Source organism: Parastagonospora nodorum (assembly GCF_000146915.1).
Source record: "Parastagonospora nodorum SN15 chromosome Unknown scaffold_13, whole genome shotgun sequence".
Classification (NCBI taxonomy): domain Eukaryota; kingdom Fungi; phylum Ascomycota; class Dothideomycetes; order Pleosporales; family Phaeosphaeriaceae; genus Parastagonospora; species Parastagonospora nodorum.
This window is the reverse complement of record NW_001884561.1, coordinates 981,493-996,317: the sequence shown is the minus strand read 5'-3', so window position 1 is coordinate 996,317 and position 14,825 is coordinate 981,493. Positions and strand designations below refer to the sequence as shown.

The following is a 14,825-nucleotide window of genomic DNA, read 5'->3' as shown; positions in this document are numbered from 1 at the left end:
AAAGATGGCTTTGAGCAAGCCCCGTTTCCGATCAACTTGATTGTTCCCCACATCTGCTAGCCATGGCCTAGCTATAGCTCGTCGTTCCTGTGTATGCGCTTACTCTGCGCCAAACGCTCTTTTGAGTGAAGAACGCAAGTGAGTTTCCGCATAATCTGTTGATTGTAGATGCAGTATAGTCCGAGAATACTTATCTGATACAGCTACTCGGTGGAACTACTCCGAGCATCTGTCCGATCCTTGATGTCTGTTGGATGTCTCTACAATGCTGATAGGGCTAGATTAGCAGACCCTCACGCTTACCCCTCACAGAAAGTCCAGCCGAGGAGCCAGCCAACCGTTGCATTCACCCCACACTTTGTCACCAACGCCACTTTCCGCATTGCACCGCATTCTTACCCTTCGATAGAGACAAGCTATGGCTGGCATGAGGAAGCAAATGAAAACACTGATTGTCGCTTTTTCTATGATTCATTGGGCGAACAATGGTTCGGCTAGCAAATCAAGATGACATTATTTCGACCACAAAGCTGAGGGTCACCTGGACTGTGATAACAACGGATACTCTATAGGGTGGGCTATCGGTCCCAAGATAGATCCCGCTGCAACATGACTACTACCTCCGTTTGGCGCGCTTGGTATCTTGTAGATCGACATGGGTGTGGTGGAAGTATATCAACATCACACGCCCTTCTTCGCCATTGTCCGTCTCACTCCGCATCTCAGTGTCAAATCCTTGCTTTGCGCCAACCACGTCCATTATCCCCCTTCCACCCCCACGACGCCGGCGCTCTGGTGGCTCCGCTGCTGCCGAACCTCGCGCATTGATCCTTCACGATACGCAGTCGTACATCCTGCTAGCCAAGACCTTGTACAGCAGTGGTGCTACTGATCTTGTGACAAGCATTCGACGAGTAAAAAGGCGAACAGCATACGCTCTGCAGCCACAGATCAGCATCTACCAGTGCACACGCATAGGACTGCACAGCGATAACCAAGCGCTGTCTGCCACCCCAATAGACGTCATCGGTCACTTCTCGATCGAGGTGTATCTGTTGCATAAAGGCGTTTCGTCCAACCTCACACCTTGATGTCGGTTGATCTACGTCAAGCTTTTACTTCCTTGCGCTACCCTAATCGAGTCGAAACTGTCTCGAGATCTCAACTGTCCAAAGTCCACACAGGAGATAGTAACCGCCCAGCTGAAACGTAGACCTTAGTCGAGAGAGAACAAAAAGGTATACCAAGACAGGCAATCGACTGGCACCGCTCCTGTTCTGCCCAACTGCCTTGATCCGCAATCAGACTAACCGGGCCGCAGCAGTGTTATTCGAACTGAACTTGTAGTGTTCTTATTCAAGTGATTGATCAGCTTGGCAATTCCGCCTCGAACCCTCTCGAATCGACACGCTGGCGTATTCGACGACTGCCCCAATCATCAAACGAAGCGGCAGATCTCATCTGAATACTAGTAGAGATTTACAGAGTAAACCGCAATTATGGCGACGAGAACGTTTGGGCCCATGCAACCTATTGCTTACAGCTTTGTCGAGCCAAAGTCCGGGCTGAAGTCTGCAACCATTCAGATCAATGACGTCCCTACTGCCTTCAAACTGTTGAAGCAGAAGCCGGCTACCACAGCAGTACCCCCCCTCGCAGATGGTGTGCGTGTTGTCACAGCTGCAGAGTACAAACAAGCAGCAGCCTGTCTTGCAGAGGCCTTTGGTGAAGACGATGTCGCGCGCTACTTCATTGACGTGCCTGACCGTGAGCACTGGACTGAGGAGGAGAAATGGGCTCTGCATGTCGAGATTCTTGAATATATTACGTATGCTCACATTCTCAAGGGGCTCGTGACGACCGTCGGAGACTTTGAAGGGGTTGCTCTGTGGTAAGTGTAATGGATATTTTACTCTTCAGGGCTGATGACTGCAGGATGCCGCCGGGCCAGAACATGGATGACTATGTGACCATGTTCTCGCAGCGGTATGTGGAGACTCAACTACAGACTGTCAGCAGAAGGCAAACGGCGGTTCTTCGACGAGTTCCTGCCTCTGCTCCATGACACGATGCATACTACACTGGGCAAGCGTGAAGACGAGGCTTGGTATCTTGTCTACATTGGTACGAAGCACTCGGGTCGTGGCAAGGGACACGCGCGCAAGCTGATCGAGCACGTAACAAAGCTGGCGGATGGCGAAGGCAGAGCTTGCTACCTCGAGTCGAGCAATGCTCGCAATCCGCCGATATATCGACGGTTTGGTTTCGAAGTGTGCCGCACGATCCAGCTGCAGCGTGGTGGAAGGAACATCCCACTAGACATTATGGTTCGAGAGCCGACGAGGCAGGAGAAGAAGACCAAGGGCATGTACTAGGACTTGGTGGTGCGAGGATAGTGAGCACTGCTTCAACACGGTCGCTCAAGCAGACTGAATGAAGTGGGCTGATGGCGTTTGGGGTCCTTCAACAGGACCAGGTTTGATAGTTTCAATGCGCTTTTCGCTTCTCACAATGTCTGTAGAGAATCGAACAAGGAAGTGCGAGAGCAAAGGCAAGGTGCATGTGCTGTTTCTATGCTTCTCGCGTGCCCGTGTCGGTGTGGTGTTGCGACAGGGGTGGGTGATGATGGACAACGGCGGCTTTAGAAATTGCGCTGTCCATGCCCTGGGACATGAGCGTTTCAGGGCATGCGGTATCGACACGGCTCATTTCCTCCTGTCCTCAACCTCCGTTGCTGGCTGCATTCGCTCGCCAACAGACTCTACATTCCTTGACCAAGTCCAGCTTCGCACTGCCCCTTGGGCGCCTTCAGTCGCTTCGTGCCGGCATCGAGCTTCACGGCGTGGTATCGATTGAGCGTTTCCCCACGTACTCCGCCCGCGCCGTCCACGCTACAACGCTACGACGCTACGACGCTACGACGCTACGACGCTACGACACCCCGCAAGAACCGCCAGCGTCGCGACCGATCCGATAGACGCGTCGGGTCCCAAAGCAGAGTGAGCCCGCCTCTGCGCAGCCAACCTGTGTGCCAGCACACGCTCCCACGCCCATCCCTCCCAAGCAGCCCGCCGCCTCAGTCCCGGACAGCACCGCAGCACCGCAGCACCGCAGCGTGACGATGGTGACGCAGCGACGATACTCGGTCACGGGCCAGACGCCCCCAGACGACGCAGAGGCCATGAAGGCCGAGCACCGGTCGCCCAAACTGCAGGCGCTCGACACGACGGGCAACGACAGCGGAGCGGAGCAGGTGCGAGGGCGAAAGATGGCCCACGCGGGCACGGCCGTCCGCACCTCGAGCAAGCGGTCGGCCACGCAGCTGCCCTCGCCCAACTCGCCGTCTCACGAGCTGCCGCCCAAGATTGCGAGATACCGTCTGGGCCACCATGGCGACGCCGACGCCGACACGGATCACGACACCGACACCGACTCGGACGCGCCCGACCTGCACAGCCAGGCCACGTCGATGCCCTCGTCCCCCGAGCACTCGCACCCGCGCTCCGTCGGTGCCCTGCCCGACGCCGCCAGCCTCCAGAAGCTGCACCTGTGCTCGCGGGATGGCTCCGAGGACGACTGCATGGAGGACCTGGCCCTGTCGCCGTCCCACTCGCGCAACCCCAGCCTCGACTGTGCCTACATCGACCACAAGTCGACCCTGCAGGAGGACTGGGCCGCCTACCAGCGGACACACTGGATCCCTCCGCCAGAGACGCTCCACATCGAGCATGTCCACGAGTCGCCTGTCAGCGAGGCCCACGTCCCGCCCACGCTCCTGACGCTGCCGCCCGAGATCCGCCACCAGATCTACCGCAACTGCGAAGAGCTCGTATTCAAACAGCCGCTCCTCTACTGCATTGCTACTGCCTTTGATAAGATCCAGCACCCTCTCGCCTCCGTCTCCCGCCAGGTTCGCGCCGAAGCCCTCGCCATCTTCTACAGCTACAACACATGGACCGTCAAGGTCGAGTTCAGGATGATGTACGAAGGCTTCCAGCACTGGATCATCCGCTTGGGTGAAGGCGCGGGCTCTCTCCGACTTGTCGACTTCTCCGTGCGCGGCACCTTGTTCAAGCCTCGGAGAACACATACCCAGAGCGTGCTGGTGCACGGCCAGCTCATCCAAATCACCCCTGGCGTATTGCCCAACGGCAGGGAGGACATGTATTCTCCACCCGATGGCGATGCGAGCTTCAAGATTGACCTCTCGGAGAAGTATCCCGGCGGAAGGGTACACCTTGTGCGAAATGATGGCACCAACGAGGCAGGCGAGACAGGTCGAGCACAGCTGGCAAAGATGGTAGAGGTTCTATGGGACAAGCGTCGAGCTGGGACCCTGAACGGGCAGGACTGGGTCAACATGGTCGACAACTTCATCACCTTCATTGGTGGATGGGTTCGTGGCGACGGCAACAATCTTCCTTGAGCTATGCTAACTCGGCGCAGTGACCTGACTTCCTCTCCAAGTACCTCTCCGAGTACCTCTCCCATCGACCCGCCGGCCAAGCAAAACCTTCCATCTCATCGGCACTTTCGACAATTCATCTCCATCGCTTCCGTCTCTGTTATTCTTATTTTTTTCTTCTAATCTTATATTAGCGATTATGCTTAATTGTGCATCTCCATGGAATACTAGGGCGTTTGGAAGGACAAAAAAAATAGGCGCATGACCAGGTAATAATTCCGTCATGTGCACATTTACTGGCGGTTGCATGTGAAAACAACAGGGCGCATTACATGGACTGATCATATGGAGCTTGGGGACATGTTTGCGTTTGCAAGACCCTGTAATATACCCATTTGCTTCCAATTTACGTTCAAGGGATCAGGTTCACACTAGCCTGACTTGTTGACTGCTCATATCAGTCTTCCTCAACATGCCTCGGGAAGCATGAAAATGTAATGTTATTGCAATTGCATTCCTGCCATGGGTATCTATACAACGACTCGCCGCAAACCCTCTGTTCCTCCCAATATTCTCCTCCCTGTCACCGCATCCCTGCCCTTTCCACTCTCCCATCTGCCCTCTCGGCTTCCTTCCTCCTTGCTCCAGCCCTCGTCCTCCATGTCAGCACTGTCAACGTCTCCCTGGAAACCAGCTGCGCCTTCCATAAAGGCGACTTGACGCTCATGGTCGCCTTGTACCCAGCGGTGTATGCAGGTATAGCAATAGACGAAACCTGTAGGTGAAGCTGTGGGTGTGACGATGGGCGCTACGCAAATGGGACAAAGGGTTGAGGATGGCGGTGTAGGTACAGTGAGGATGGGGAGGAGGGTAGTCGAAGAGATGATGGGGTCAATCCGTTGCTGCTTTTCCGAGGATGCAGTCGAGGGTCGTTGCTTCTTGTTGGGGTCGGATTCTTCCCTTTTCGTAGCTAATGGGAGAGAGGGTAATACTGGAGGTGGTAGCTCAATGTTCTCGGCGGCCTTTCTCGATAGCTGCCTTGCAAAATCTGAAGCATGCCACCATTCTAGGAACTTCAGGGCGAAGATGCTGGTGGGGAGCAGTATCTTCAGCGAACTCAATAGTCTGGGCTGCACACTCCTCGCCATGTTCCTTGGGGAGAACATGGAGCCTCCTTCTCCAGGCCGTGCGGGTCCGACCTTCCTCGGCGCAGTGGCCTGCTCAATGGCTGCATGATCCGCAGCGCCCAGTCTTCGTATTCGCGTGCCGATGATCCAGAGGAAAGGCGAATGGTATTTTGTTCCGTCGAACAGATAGGCCATGTTGAAGACGATCAGGGAGAAGTAGTAGGCGGCGTTGACGCTGGGGTATATGTTCCGTAGAAACCACTTGTAGTAGAACATGAACCTCTCCTTGATGGTTGCTCCAGCTCTTAAGCCATCTCTGTCTCTGTTGTACCCTGGCCCCAGCAGGTTCGCATGGGCGGCGTGTACATCGTATCCTTCGTCAAACTTCCTCTTCAGCCACGGCATACCGACCAGGACTGCCAAATTCTTCCATATGTCGCCATCTCCGAGCTTCACTGCTTCCCGGACTGTGTCGCTGGCGCCCAGCTGTGCGCGCGGAATCTCACCCCCCTTTACTCGCAGCACACGTGCACGCTTCATTCCGTAGAAGTTCTCCGTGAACGAGCCGCCATAGGTTCGGAGAAAGTGGCGCTCCACCAGGAGCATGACCAGTGCGTAGACCTCATCGAAGGAGTTGAGAACGGGCAGCAGGTAGCGCGGGTAGCGATGGGTGGAGATGGCGAGGAGGTAGCGGAGAGACGGCGGGAGCAGGGATGCGAGTTGTTGTTCGGACAGGAGTTCGAAGAGGGAGGGTTTGAGGTCGTCTATGCCATTCTGGAGGGTCGGCAGGAACTCCATGGTGGGCTGAGTGTGGGCGCAGTGGGTCGTCGGCGCATCGAACGTGGTCGAGACGGAGACGGAGACGGAGGAGGAGGAGGAGTCGCGACGGCAGTGAAGGGACGACGACGCGGTCGGATGAGCCGAGGCATGGGCGCGGTCGGCTGCACCTGCCCATCCGTCGCGTCGTACGTCACACGCTCACCTTCACGCCCTGAGCTCAGAGCTCCCCAGGCGTAAGCGCCAGAGCTTCATGCTCATTCTCGCTGCTACACGACACTTCACGCAAGCATGACTGCCTCTATATGGCACGCAGACCACCGCCGATGTCGGGAGCTGGCGTCGCCCGACATGTTCAACTTCGTCATCTCTGTGTAGGTCCGCATGTCGCCGCTGACTGCACTCACGGCGCGACCGTGGCTAATGCATCGTGGACAGCTTCCTCGTCGTAGGCATCCTGGTATCTTACCTCCCCCAGCACTACAAGATCATCGCGCGACGTTCTTCTCGGGGGCTCAGTCCCATGTTTGTTCTCCTGGGAACCGTGTCCGGCACGGCAAGCATCGCCAACATCCTGACGCTGCCTGAAAGCACAAGGGACATGGCGTGTTGTAAGGAGATTGGGAATTTCCCCTGTGCCGCTGCTCTGCTTGGAATCGCCCAGATCGGTGTGCAGTGGGCGTGCTTTTTCTTCATGTACGCCTATGCTCAGATGCCCTTTGGACCGCATACTGATTGCAGCCAGTATGCTCCTCTTCCTCATCTTCTTCCCCCGCAATCCCGACCCCTCCCAGATGGACGAGCAGGATGCCAACATGCCCACCTGGAAAGAGGCCGTCGTTGTTCTTGCCGCCTCGATTGCTTTCTTCATCGTTGCCCTCCTCGGCTCCATCGTCTTCGTCTACGCCGCGCCGTCCCATCTTCGCGCCTGGGCCAACTTTCTCGGCCTGCTAGGCACTGCCTTGGCTGCGATCCAATACATCCCTCAGATCCTCATGACGTGGAGACTGCAAGAGACGGGAAGCTTGTCGGTGCCCATGATGTGCATACAGACGCCGGGAAGCTTTGTCTTTGCCGCGAGCCTGGCAGTTAGGCTAGGTCCCGGTGGCTGGAGTGCATGGGGCTTGTTCATATTCACAGGTTGCTTGCAAGGCTGCCTGCTGGCCATGAGCCTTTGGTTCATCTTGAGAGACAGGCAAGCTGCCAAGCCTGGAGGTGCACCTGCCGAAACCGAGAATGGTGCTGCCGGTGCTCACGAACAGACACCACTGTTGCATGGCAATGCAGAAGATAGGTAGTACTTTAAGCACTCGTAAGCAATTTCATTATACTATTCAAAGCAGCGACGCTTGGTTGGAAAGTACTCGACCACATGCCCCAAAAAGTGGATATAGGGGCCATGCTGCGACTTGATTTATTCACCAACATGTCCTCCCGTTATCTCTCTGGTCAAAAGCCGCTCCTGTGCGTTCATGAAGCCGTGCTTCTCCAACCACACTATCTTCCTCTTAGCCCTCATGACTCTGTTGTGGTATTGCACGTCCCTCATAGCTCCCTGCACGTCCCCCAAGGACTCTACAGCTCTCTGGCCCACTCTCGTTGCCGTCGCTTGGCCCACTCCTTGCAGTACTTCAACCACCGGCCTGTTTCGCCGACGTACAACTCGACATGTTTGGATCGGGTCGCGTGGCTGGTATGGTGGAGGCGGATCTACACTGGTAGAGTTCTCTGGCCGGTGAGTGCGTCGAATGGGCCGAAGAGTAACGTTCGGTCGGGGAGTGGTTGAAGTGTTCGATTCATGTGACTGAGACGGGCCAAGGTTCGTTTGGCGGCTACTTCTTGCGTGTCCGGGCTGGAATGATGTGTACTCGTCATATTCAACGGGCTCTCTGACTGTCGTCTCAGATGCTGGCTGCATCCATAGAGGAGGTCTAGGAGATATCAGGCTTTGGCTTTGGCTAAAAGCGTATGTGTGTGCAGGAGGTACAGTAACGCTTGGAAGTCGTGGAGCGCATGACGCGGAAATTTGGGGTATCCCATCAACAATGGTGTATGGGGGTAGACGCCAATGAGGTCGAAAATCCGGCTGTAACAATTCATCGAAAAGAGTATCGCATCGTGGCGCCGGTGCTACGCCGCCTTGACGAGACTGTCCATCGTCAAGAGGAGATATAGAGATCCCGTCAATGACTGGTAGGCGCGTCGGACTATTGCAGTCTTGTCGATAGATGCGACTGAAGTATCGTCCCCATGGCAGCGTAGAGAAGTAATTCCACCAATCTGTGGACATCATCTTCCAACATGAATACTGTCTGAAGAACTGAGCGGGACAAACATGGGTTGGAAGAATCAGATATCGCGAGAATGGTCATGAGTCAAGGAGTAGTACTTTATCTCATGGCTCCGTAGCGCGAGATGGTGTACCAAATAATACCAGTCAACTTCCTTGGTACGGTATATGGAAGACCCCATTCCCGTAACTAACCAAGATGCGGAAGATCAAGCACGCCATTGAAGAGAATCCGATCGCTAATGCAGCAGGTCAGCAACACCTCGACGGCTCCCCTACCTTCAATGGCAATCACATGTTTGTGGCCTACTACATACCAGTACATCTCATCGATTGACGACCATTAGTAAGAACGCAGATACTACGAAACCTCGAAGTTTGATTCGGAAATATTATACGGGTACACGTTGTGCTGAGGTAGACCGGAGGTAGGTGTTGGTGTGGGGTTTCAGAGAAATGGCAGTGACGAATTGGCTAGGCTGCGGAGTACGAAAAGCTGCAGTGAGCACCGCTACAATGAACCAAAAACTCAACCTCTGACATCGCACAGAGCCGACCCGAGTTTGAACTTTGCAAGTGGCCTTTTGTTTACATCTCTTGCATGGCTATTGCAGCGCTTGACGCCGCTAAACTGTTGGTGGGCGATTCCTATGCAGCCCTAGACACCCTATATATGAATGGTACCAAACTCCCATGCGCAGTGCAAAGCGCTGCAAGATCTGCACAAAACGACCACTTTCTTTCGGGGATACTCAAACCGATACATTAACGCCATCGAACCATTCACGCAGGCCGGCGGATACAAATAGACAATAGCGTCCTTCGCAAAGAGTCGATTCCGTGACCTCCAATGGCATTGTCAATACAGGAGAAGGAGCAGGACGTGGTCTGATCATTGTGACACTCGACATACAGTTGGGCATGGGACGCAACTGAATACGGGACCTTTCCAAGCGACCTGCCGTTAACAGTAGATTGGCAATTATACTGCTCGAAGACTCCTGGACAATGCGCGAAGGATGCATAACCCGCCGCATAGGCGCAGGATACTACGGGTGGCTTCGTCCGATTTGACATCTTCCATAAAGTGGTTGTGCAACCCAATAAATCATCTCGAGGAACGGGACAATTTATCCACTGAAATGGACAACTGCTTGAGACGGCCAGTCCAGCTATGGATGATATTCAAGACACGATGTTCATACCCAGAGTCTCCAGAGACTTGGTCGAGCTCTGTGGCGTCGCGGCAAGCCTGGTGCTCGGGTAACCCGGACCCTGAAGCAGCGAATCAGGAAACGCGAACCAGTGGAGAGGCACAACATTCCGCAATCCCAACTGCAGCAGGCGATAGACAAGGCGTTAGCAACGCTCGTTTATCAGGCGGCTATTGATACTTTACACATGACAATGCTGTAAATCCAACGATCGTCTCCTGTACACCAATCTCGAGGCCACCAATCGCTCCCAACCCTGCCGCGTTATCATCCTAGCAATGCCGGCTAACCTCCTTCAAGACACTCCCTTATCTACACCAAGCCTCAGCTTCCAGCTACTGATCTTGCCTGACGCCTCATCGGGAGATTTGGTCTATCTCAGCAGTGTCTTCGGTGCAAAAGGTTCCTTCGCAGACCCATAAGGCTGGAGGTCACCATCCACATGACGGCCGCGCTCTCGGTCAGGAAGTTAACAAGGTAACTGACACCGAAGTGCTTATCAGTGCCAAGGTCAAATGTTCCGAGTAGTCGGGCATGTAGCTGGGGCATGTGGAGATGAGGTCGCTTGCCAATGTCCTACCGTGTTGTCTTCCGAATCGGCAGCAGCATGGGAGGGCCTGAAACAGATATAGAGTCTGTTGACCCCCTGCACCTCGATCTCAGTTCCTCAAAGACCTTTCTGAAGAGCTCTTCCAGAAGCCAATACCTGCAAGATGGAGGCCCCAGTCGCTGTAAGTAGTCACTGTGTGTTTGAGAGCGATTCCCTTCTAACATATATTCTCAGCCCGAATTCGATGAGGCGAAGCCAAATGGCGGAAACCCAGATATCGAGAATGTGAACACACAGTACCAGGGGCTAGAGTTCCATTACATCTACCTCATGATCATGGCGTACCTCGTGTGGCTCATTATTCCTGGTATTGGTTTTCTATACTCTGGTCTATCGCGCCGAAAGTCTGCATTGGCCATGTTGTTTCAGTCACTAGCTGTCATGGGAGTGTAAGCATCTGCTAGGTCAGGTCACTACAAAGCAAGTCTAATAATCTTCGTAGTGTATGCTTCCAGTGGATGTTCTGGGGCTACTCCCTCGCCTATTCTCGTACCGCCAGTCCGTTCATCGGCGATATGGCAAACTTTGGCCTCAAGAATGTCATGTCAGCGCCATCTCCAGGCTCAGCTCTCCTTCCTGAGATTGTGTTCTGCTTGTACCAGATGCTCTTCTGCGCTTGCACTGTACAACTTGTTATCGGAGGTTCGTTCGAGCGTGGTCGCATTCTCCCTTCAATGATTTTCGCTTTCTTCTGGGCGACGATAGTATACTGCCCTATCGCATGTTGGACATGGAACGTAAGTGCCTCAGTCCCCACTATTTGGGTTCACATGCTGAAGCAGAAATAAATAGGCTAACGGATGGCTCTTCAACCTTCCGTCACTCGACTTCGCTGGAGGTGGCCCTGTCCACATCGCTTCCGGATGGTCTGCTCTCGCGTATGCTTTCGTCCTCGGCAAGCGTCTTCCCAAGGGTGATAAGATCCACGGCAAAGCCCACAATCCTACGCTCGTCTTCATTGGCACCGTCTTCATCTGGTTCGGATGGTTCGGCTTCAACGGAGGTAGTGCGCTCAATGGTACTCTCCGGTCCATGCTTGCCGCCTTCAACACCAACACTGCTGCCTCTTTTGGTGTCCTGGGCTGGTCTTCTATTGAGTACGTTCGCAACAAGGGCAAATTCTCTGTCGTTGGAGCTTGCTCCGGTGCTATTGCTGGTCTCGTAGGAATCACGCCAGCTGCTGGTTACGTCTCGCCATGGATTGCTGCCCTAATTGGCTTCCTCACTGGAGTCATTTGCTCGCTCTGCCAGAATGTGGATAGGTGGATCAAGATTGACGAAGGAATGGATGTCTTCAAGCTCCACGGTATCGGAGGAATGGTTGGCAGCTTCCTCACCGGCATCTTTGGACAAGCATGGGTAAGTGCTTTCCCTTGATTTTTGCCTCTATATTGCTGACAGCAAGGCAGATCTACGACCTCGATGGTATGGGCCCATACGATGGCCTCGGTGGTATGGATGGCGTCGGTATCCAGGTCGGTCGTCAGCTTGCCGAGATTGTCGCCATTGCCTCCTACTCCTTCGTCGTCTCGTGCATCCTGTTATACATATTAAAGTTCGTTCCTGGCATGCACCTGCGTGTCAGCAATGAAGCTGAGATGCTTGGTCTCGATGCTGACCAATTCTGCAACGACGAGCAAATTGGTGACTGGAGCATGTTCGAGCAGCATGCGTACGAGGCAAACGCAAGCAGTGCCAGCAGCCAGGTTGCTCCTGTGCCGGCACCTGACATGAACACTAAGCAAGCGTGAGCGAAAAGATTACTTTGGCTGAGGAGGAGAAGCGCACAATTATCATAGCATAGACCATCGAAGTGCAAGAGTCCTTGCACACTACATAATACCCACCATCCACGTTATGTGGATACCAAATTGGTTTCCATACTAGAACAGAGCACGTCGCGCCATGATCCAGCGCATCAAGATACTAATTCCCACGTCTCATAGTCTCTCTGCCAACTTCAGAACTGATTCAACGCCCCTCTCCCAATCAGCATGATTTCGCAGATGATGGCCTAGCCCCGTTACGACTGTGAAAGCCACGCCATCTCCTCACTCTCCCTCTTCATTGTTGTCTTCCACTCGTGCATCATATTCTGATACTCTGTCGAACTTTCGACGCTTAGGCAGTGATGGAAGGCATTTTGATAGCGCCTTGCGGCATCTTCTAGCACTGAAGGCATGCAAAGAACGTCTTACTTGGCTACCACCACCAGGAACCTCGGTGTAATGCCTACAGATCCATTTGATGAAGAGCTCCCCAGACTTCACTAAGTGATCTGGCTCACCACATCTGGCGCAGTGACGAAAGGCGCCAAAGCCTGCATTGGCCAGCACATACTCTCGTACAGCGAAAGTAAGCATCCGAGGTATCTCACTCTCGAGGTTGGTTGTATCCGCAGTGAAGAATGCATCGTGTACCTGTTTCGTCCTTGCAAGGAGGTACTTTGAGTGAAACAGTTGGTATAGGGGTTTCAGTGGCGCGCTGGCAAGTCAGAACGTGTAGCAGGGCCATCTATCTAATATTAACCCTCCACAGACACCTCACTTAAACAATTGAACTCACGATCCAAACCCCGGCACCACACCAAGCATACAGAATGCCTGCACTTTCACCACCCCGCCTACTCAAAAAAAATTCACTCAGCGCTTCACCAGCCAAATGCGCCATGAGCACTACTCCTGTCTTCTCCGCACTCCTTCTACGCACCATCTCCAGCCTTTCTACCTTCTGTGATTCCAGCATGGAGCGAAGAAGAGTGGGAGTTTGGAGCTGGTGGTGGTCATGGTGGTGCGGGACAAGACAGTGGGGAGCTTGAGGGAGCCAGAAGGGGTGTCAATGTAGGATCTGGATTTGTGGAGGGCGTGCGCCATTGCAGGGTTCAAGGGCCCAAAGGGCAAAGCTGATGACCCGAAAAGTTGTACTGGGGACAGGCGTAATCGTATTCAAAGAGTCTTGAACGGTGGGTAATCGCTGTATACAATTTTAGCCACGGGATTGTGATGCAAGCTCTGGAAAGATGAAATGGGGTGGGAGTAAATAATGAGGGACCCTACCATCATGGTAACGTTCGGCTCTATGCTTTTCTCCAGGTAGCCTCTTTAAGTAGCACGACGTATTAGCTTTTGGTTTCTTTTCAAGCACCAGATTCGGTATGCGTAGTAGATGTTCAGCCGCACTAACACGCGGGCTATATTTAGCGGTGCAATCGCAGCCATGACTGTCCGGAAGTGTCTCAAGGACATGTCACTCCGGATGACTGATCCTTACAACAGATGCGTGGTACGGTGCGTACGGGACTTGAGAACGAGAGTAGTTTGTGATTGTATGTCATGTCATTCCAGGACGATATCATTATATCCAAGCTACCCGAGTTTTCAACTTTGAGCAAGCCTGCCCTGTGCCAGTCATAGTGCACCATAAAGATGTGCCCTCCACAATGGTATCCTAGCCTGCCGAACGCGAGCGCCTAGACGAGCCACGCGCCCTCTATGCGCTGGCGTGCTCCTGAATGCCGGCCTCGATGGCCTTGGGGTTTGCGCCAACGACCTCGCCAACCTTCTCGCCGTTCTTGAAGAAGACGAAGGTGGGCATAGCGCGGATGCCGAGTTCCTGCGCAATATCGGGCACCTCGTCGATGTCGAGCTTGTAGAAGCGCGTCTCAGGGTACTTCTCGGAGAATCTGGGAATGTTAGCATGCTTCCCACGAGAAACGACTGCGCAACGCGAACTCACTTGACAATAGTGGGTGCAATCATTTTGCAGGGTCCGCACCATGTGGCGAAGCAGTCAAGGACTATGAAATGGTCCTTGTCCTCCAGGGCCTTCCTGTAGTCGTCGACCCTGTTGCATGTGTCAATTGTTAATTCCAAGACAGGTGACGTCGCAATTTACAAGCGAGCGATGCCGGGAATAAGGACTCACGTCTGGAGGTTGTGAACGCCTTGCTTGCTCTCACTCATTTTGCTGGTGGTGGTGAAAAACTTTGGGGTGAGGAGCGATCGGTAGAGGTTTGCGGTCGAAGTGGGGTTGGTAGCAGCTGTTCGCACGCGCGTAGTTGTAAGTATGGATCTAGTGAGCCGGGCTGATGAAGGCGCAAGCATATTATATGTACAAGAGTGAAAGTGAGACAAAGAGGAATGTCGATTTCAAAGACTTGGCTGATGGAATGAACTCGGCCGCGATTACGGACTGGTGACAGAGATATCCGCTTAGTTATCGGCAAAAGCGCGAGTCCATGCGCACAAGTGAAGAAGCCGAGGTGTGGTGTGACAGGCGAGGAAATCAGGAAATACAGAGGTGGACTTACAGATATTCTGGTGTTTAGGTCGTGGTATGGCGAGATTCGATGGTGTATAAGCTTATAGGGCGCGATGATAAATCGTTCTGCTGGGTCGTATTG

General features: G+C 53.7%; 6 protein-coding genes across 6 annotated transcripts; 4 read left to right on the top strand and 2 right to left on the bottom strand.

Moving 5' to 3' along the window:
• The first annotated feature begins 717 nt into the window (after positions 1–717).
• On the top strand, positions 718–2,556 carry SNOG_08954 (hypothetical protein). Its single transcript, XM_001799206.1, has 3 exons — positions 718–1,238; positions 1,322–1,891; positions 1,985–2,556. Exons 2-3 carry the CDS (start codon positions 1,500–1,502, stop codon positions 2,373–2,375), a joined length of 783 nt encoding a protein of 260 aa, XP_001799258.1. The 5' UTR covers positions 718–1,238; positions 1,322–1,499; the 3' UTR covers positions 2,376–2,556.
• SNOG_08952 (hypothetical protein) lies at positions 2,512–4,426 on the top strand (the record flags this gene model as incomplete). Its single annotated transcript, XM_001799205.1, has 2 exons — positions 2,512–2,685; positions 2,999–4,426. The coding sequence occupies 2 exons, from the start codon at positions 2,512–2,514 to the stop codon at positions 4,424–4,426; spliced, it is 1,602 nt and encodes a 533-aa protein (XP_001799257.1).
• A 509-nt stretch (positions 4,427–4,935) lies between these two features.
• Positions 4,936–6,330, bottom strand: SNOG_08951 (hypothetical protein; the record flags this gene model as incomplete). The annotated part of the gene is made up of 1 exon (XM_001799204.1): positions 4,936–6,330. The coding sequence occupies one exon, from the start codon at positions 6,328–6,330 to the stop codon at positions 4,936–4,938; it is 1,395 nt and encodes a 464-aa protein (XP_001799256.1).
• A 725-nt stretch (positions 6,331–7,055) lies between these two features.
• SNOG_08950 (hypothetical protein) lies at positions 7,056–7,607 on the top strand (the record flags this gene model as incomplete). Its single annotated transcript, XM_001799203.1, has 1 exon — positions 7,056–7,607. The coding sequence occupies one exon, from the start codon at positions 7,056–7,058 to the stop codon at positions 7,605–7,607; it is 552 nt and encodes a 183-aa protein (XP_001799255.1).
• A 2,919-nt stretch (positions 7,608–10,526) lies between these two features.
• Positions 10,527–12,314, top strand: SNOG_08949 (hypothetical protein; the record flags this gene model as incomplete). The annotated part of the gene is made up of 5 exons (XM_001799202.1): positions 10,527–10,544; positions 10,598–10,812; positions 10,866–11,160; positions 11,216–11,782; positions 11,833–12,314. The coding sequence occupies 5 exons, from the start codon at positions 10,527–10,529 to the stop codon at positions 12,172–12,174; spliced, it is 1,437 nt and encodes a 478-aa protein (XP_001799254.1). The 3' UTR covers positions 12,175–12,314.
• Positions 12,315–13,677: 1,363 nt separating this feature from the next.
• Positions 13,678–14,552, bottom strand: SNOG_08948 (hypothetical protein). The gene is made up of 3 exons (XM_001799201.1): positions 14,348–14,552; positions 14,159–14,266; positions 13,678–14,105 (listed from the first exon to the last, which is right to left on the bottom strand). The coding sequence occupies exons 1-3, from the start codon at positions 14,524–14,526 to the stop codon at positions 13,913–13,915; spliced, it is 480 nt and encodes a 159-aa protein (XP_001799253.1). The 5' UTR covers positions 14,527–14,552; the 3' UTR covers positions 13,678–13,912.
• Positions 14,553–14,825: the final 273 nt, after the last annotated feature.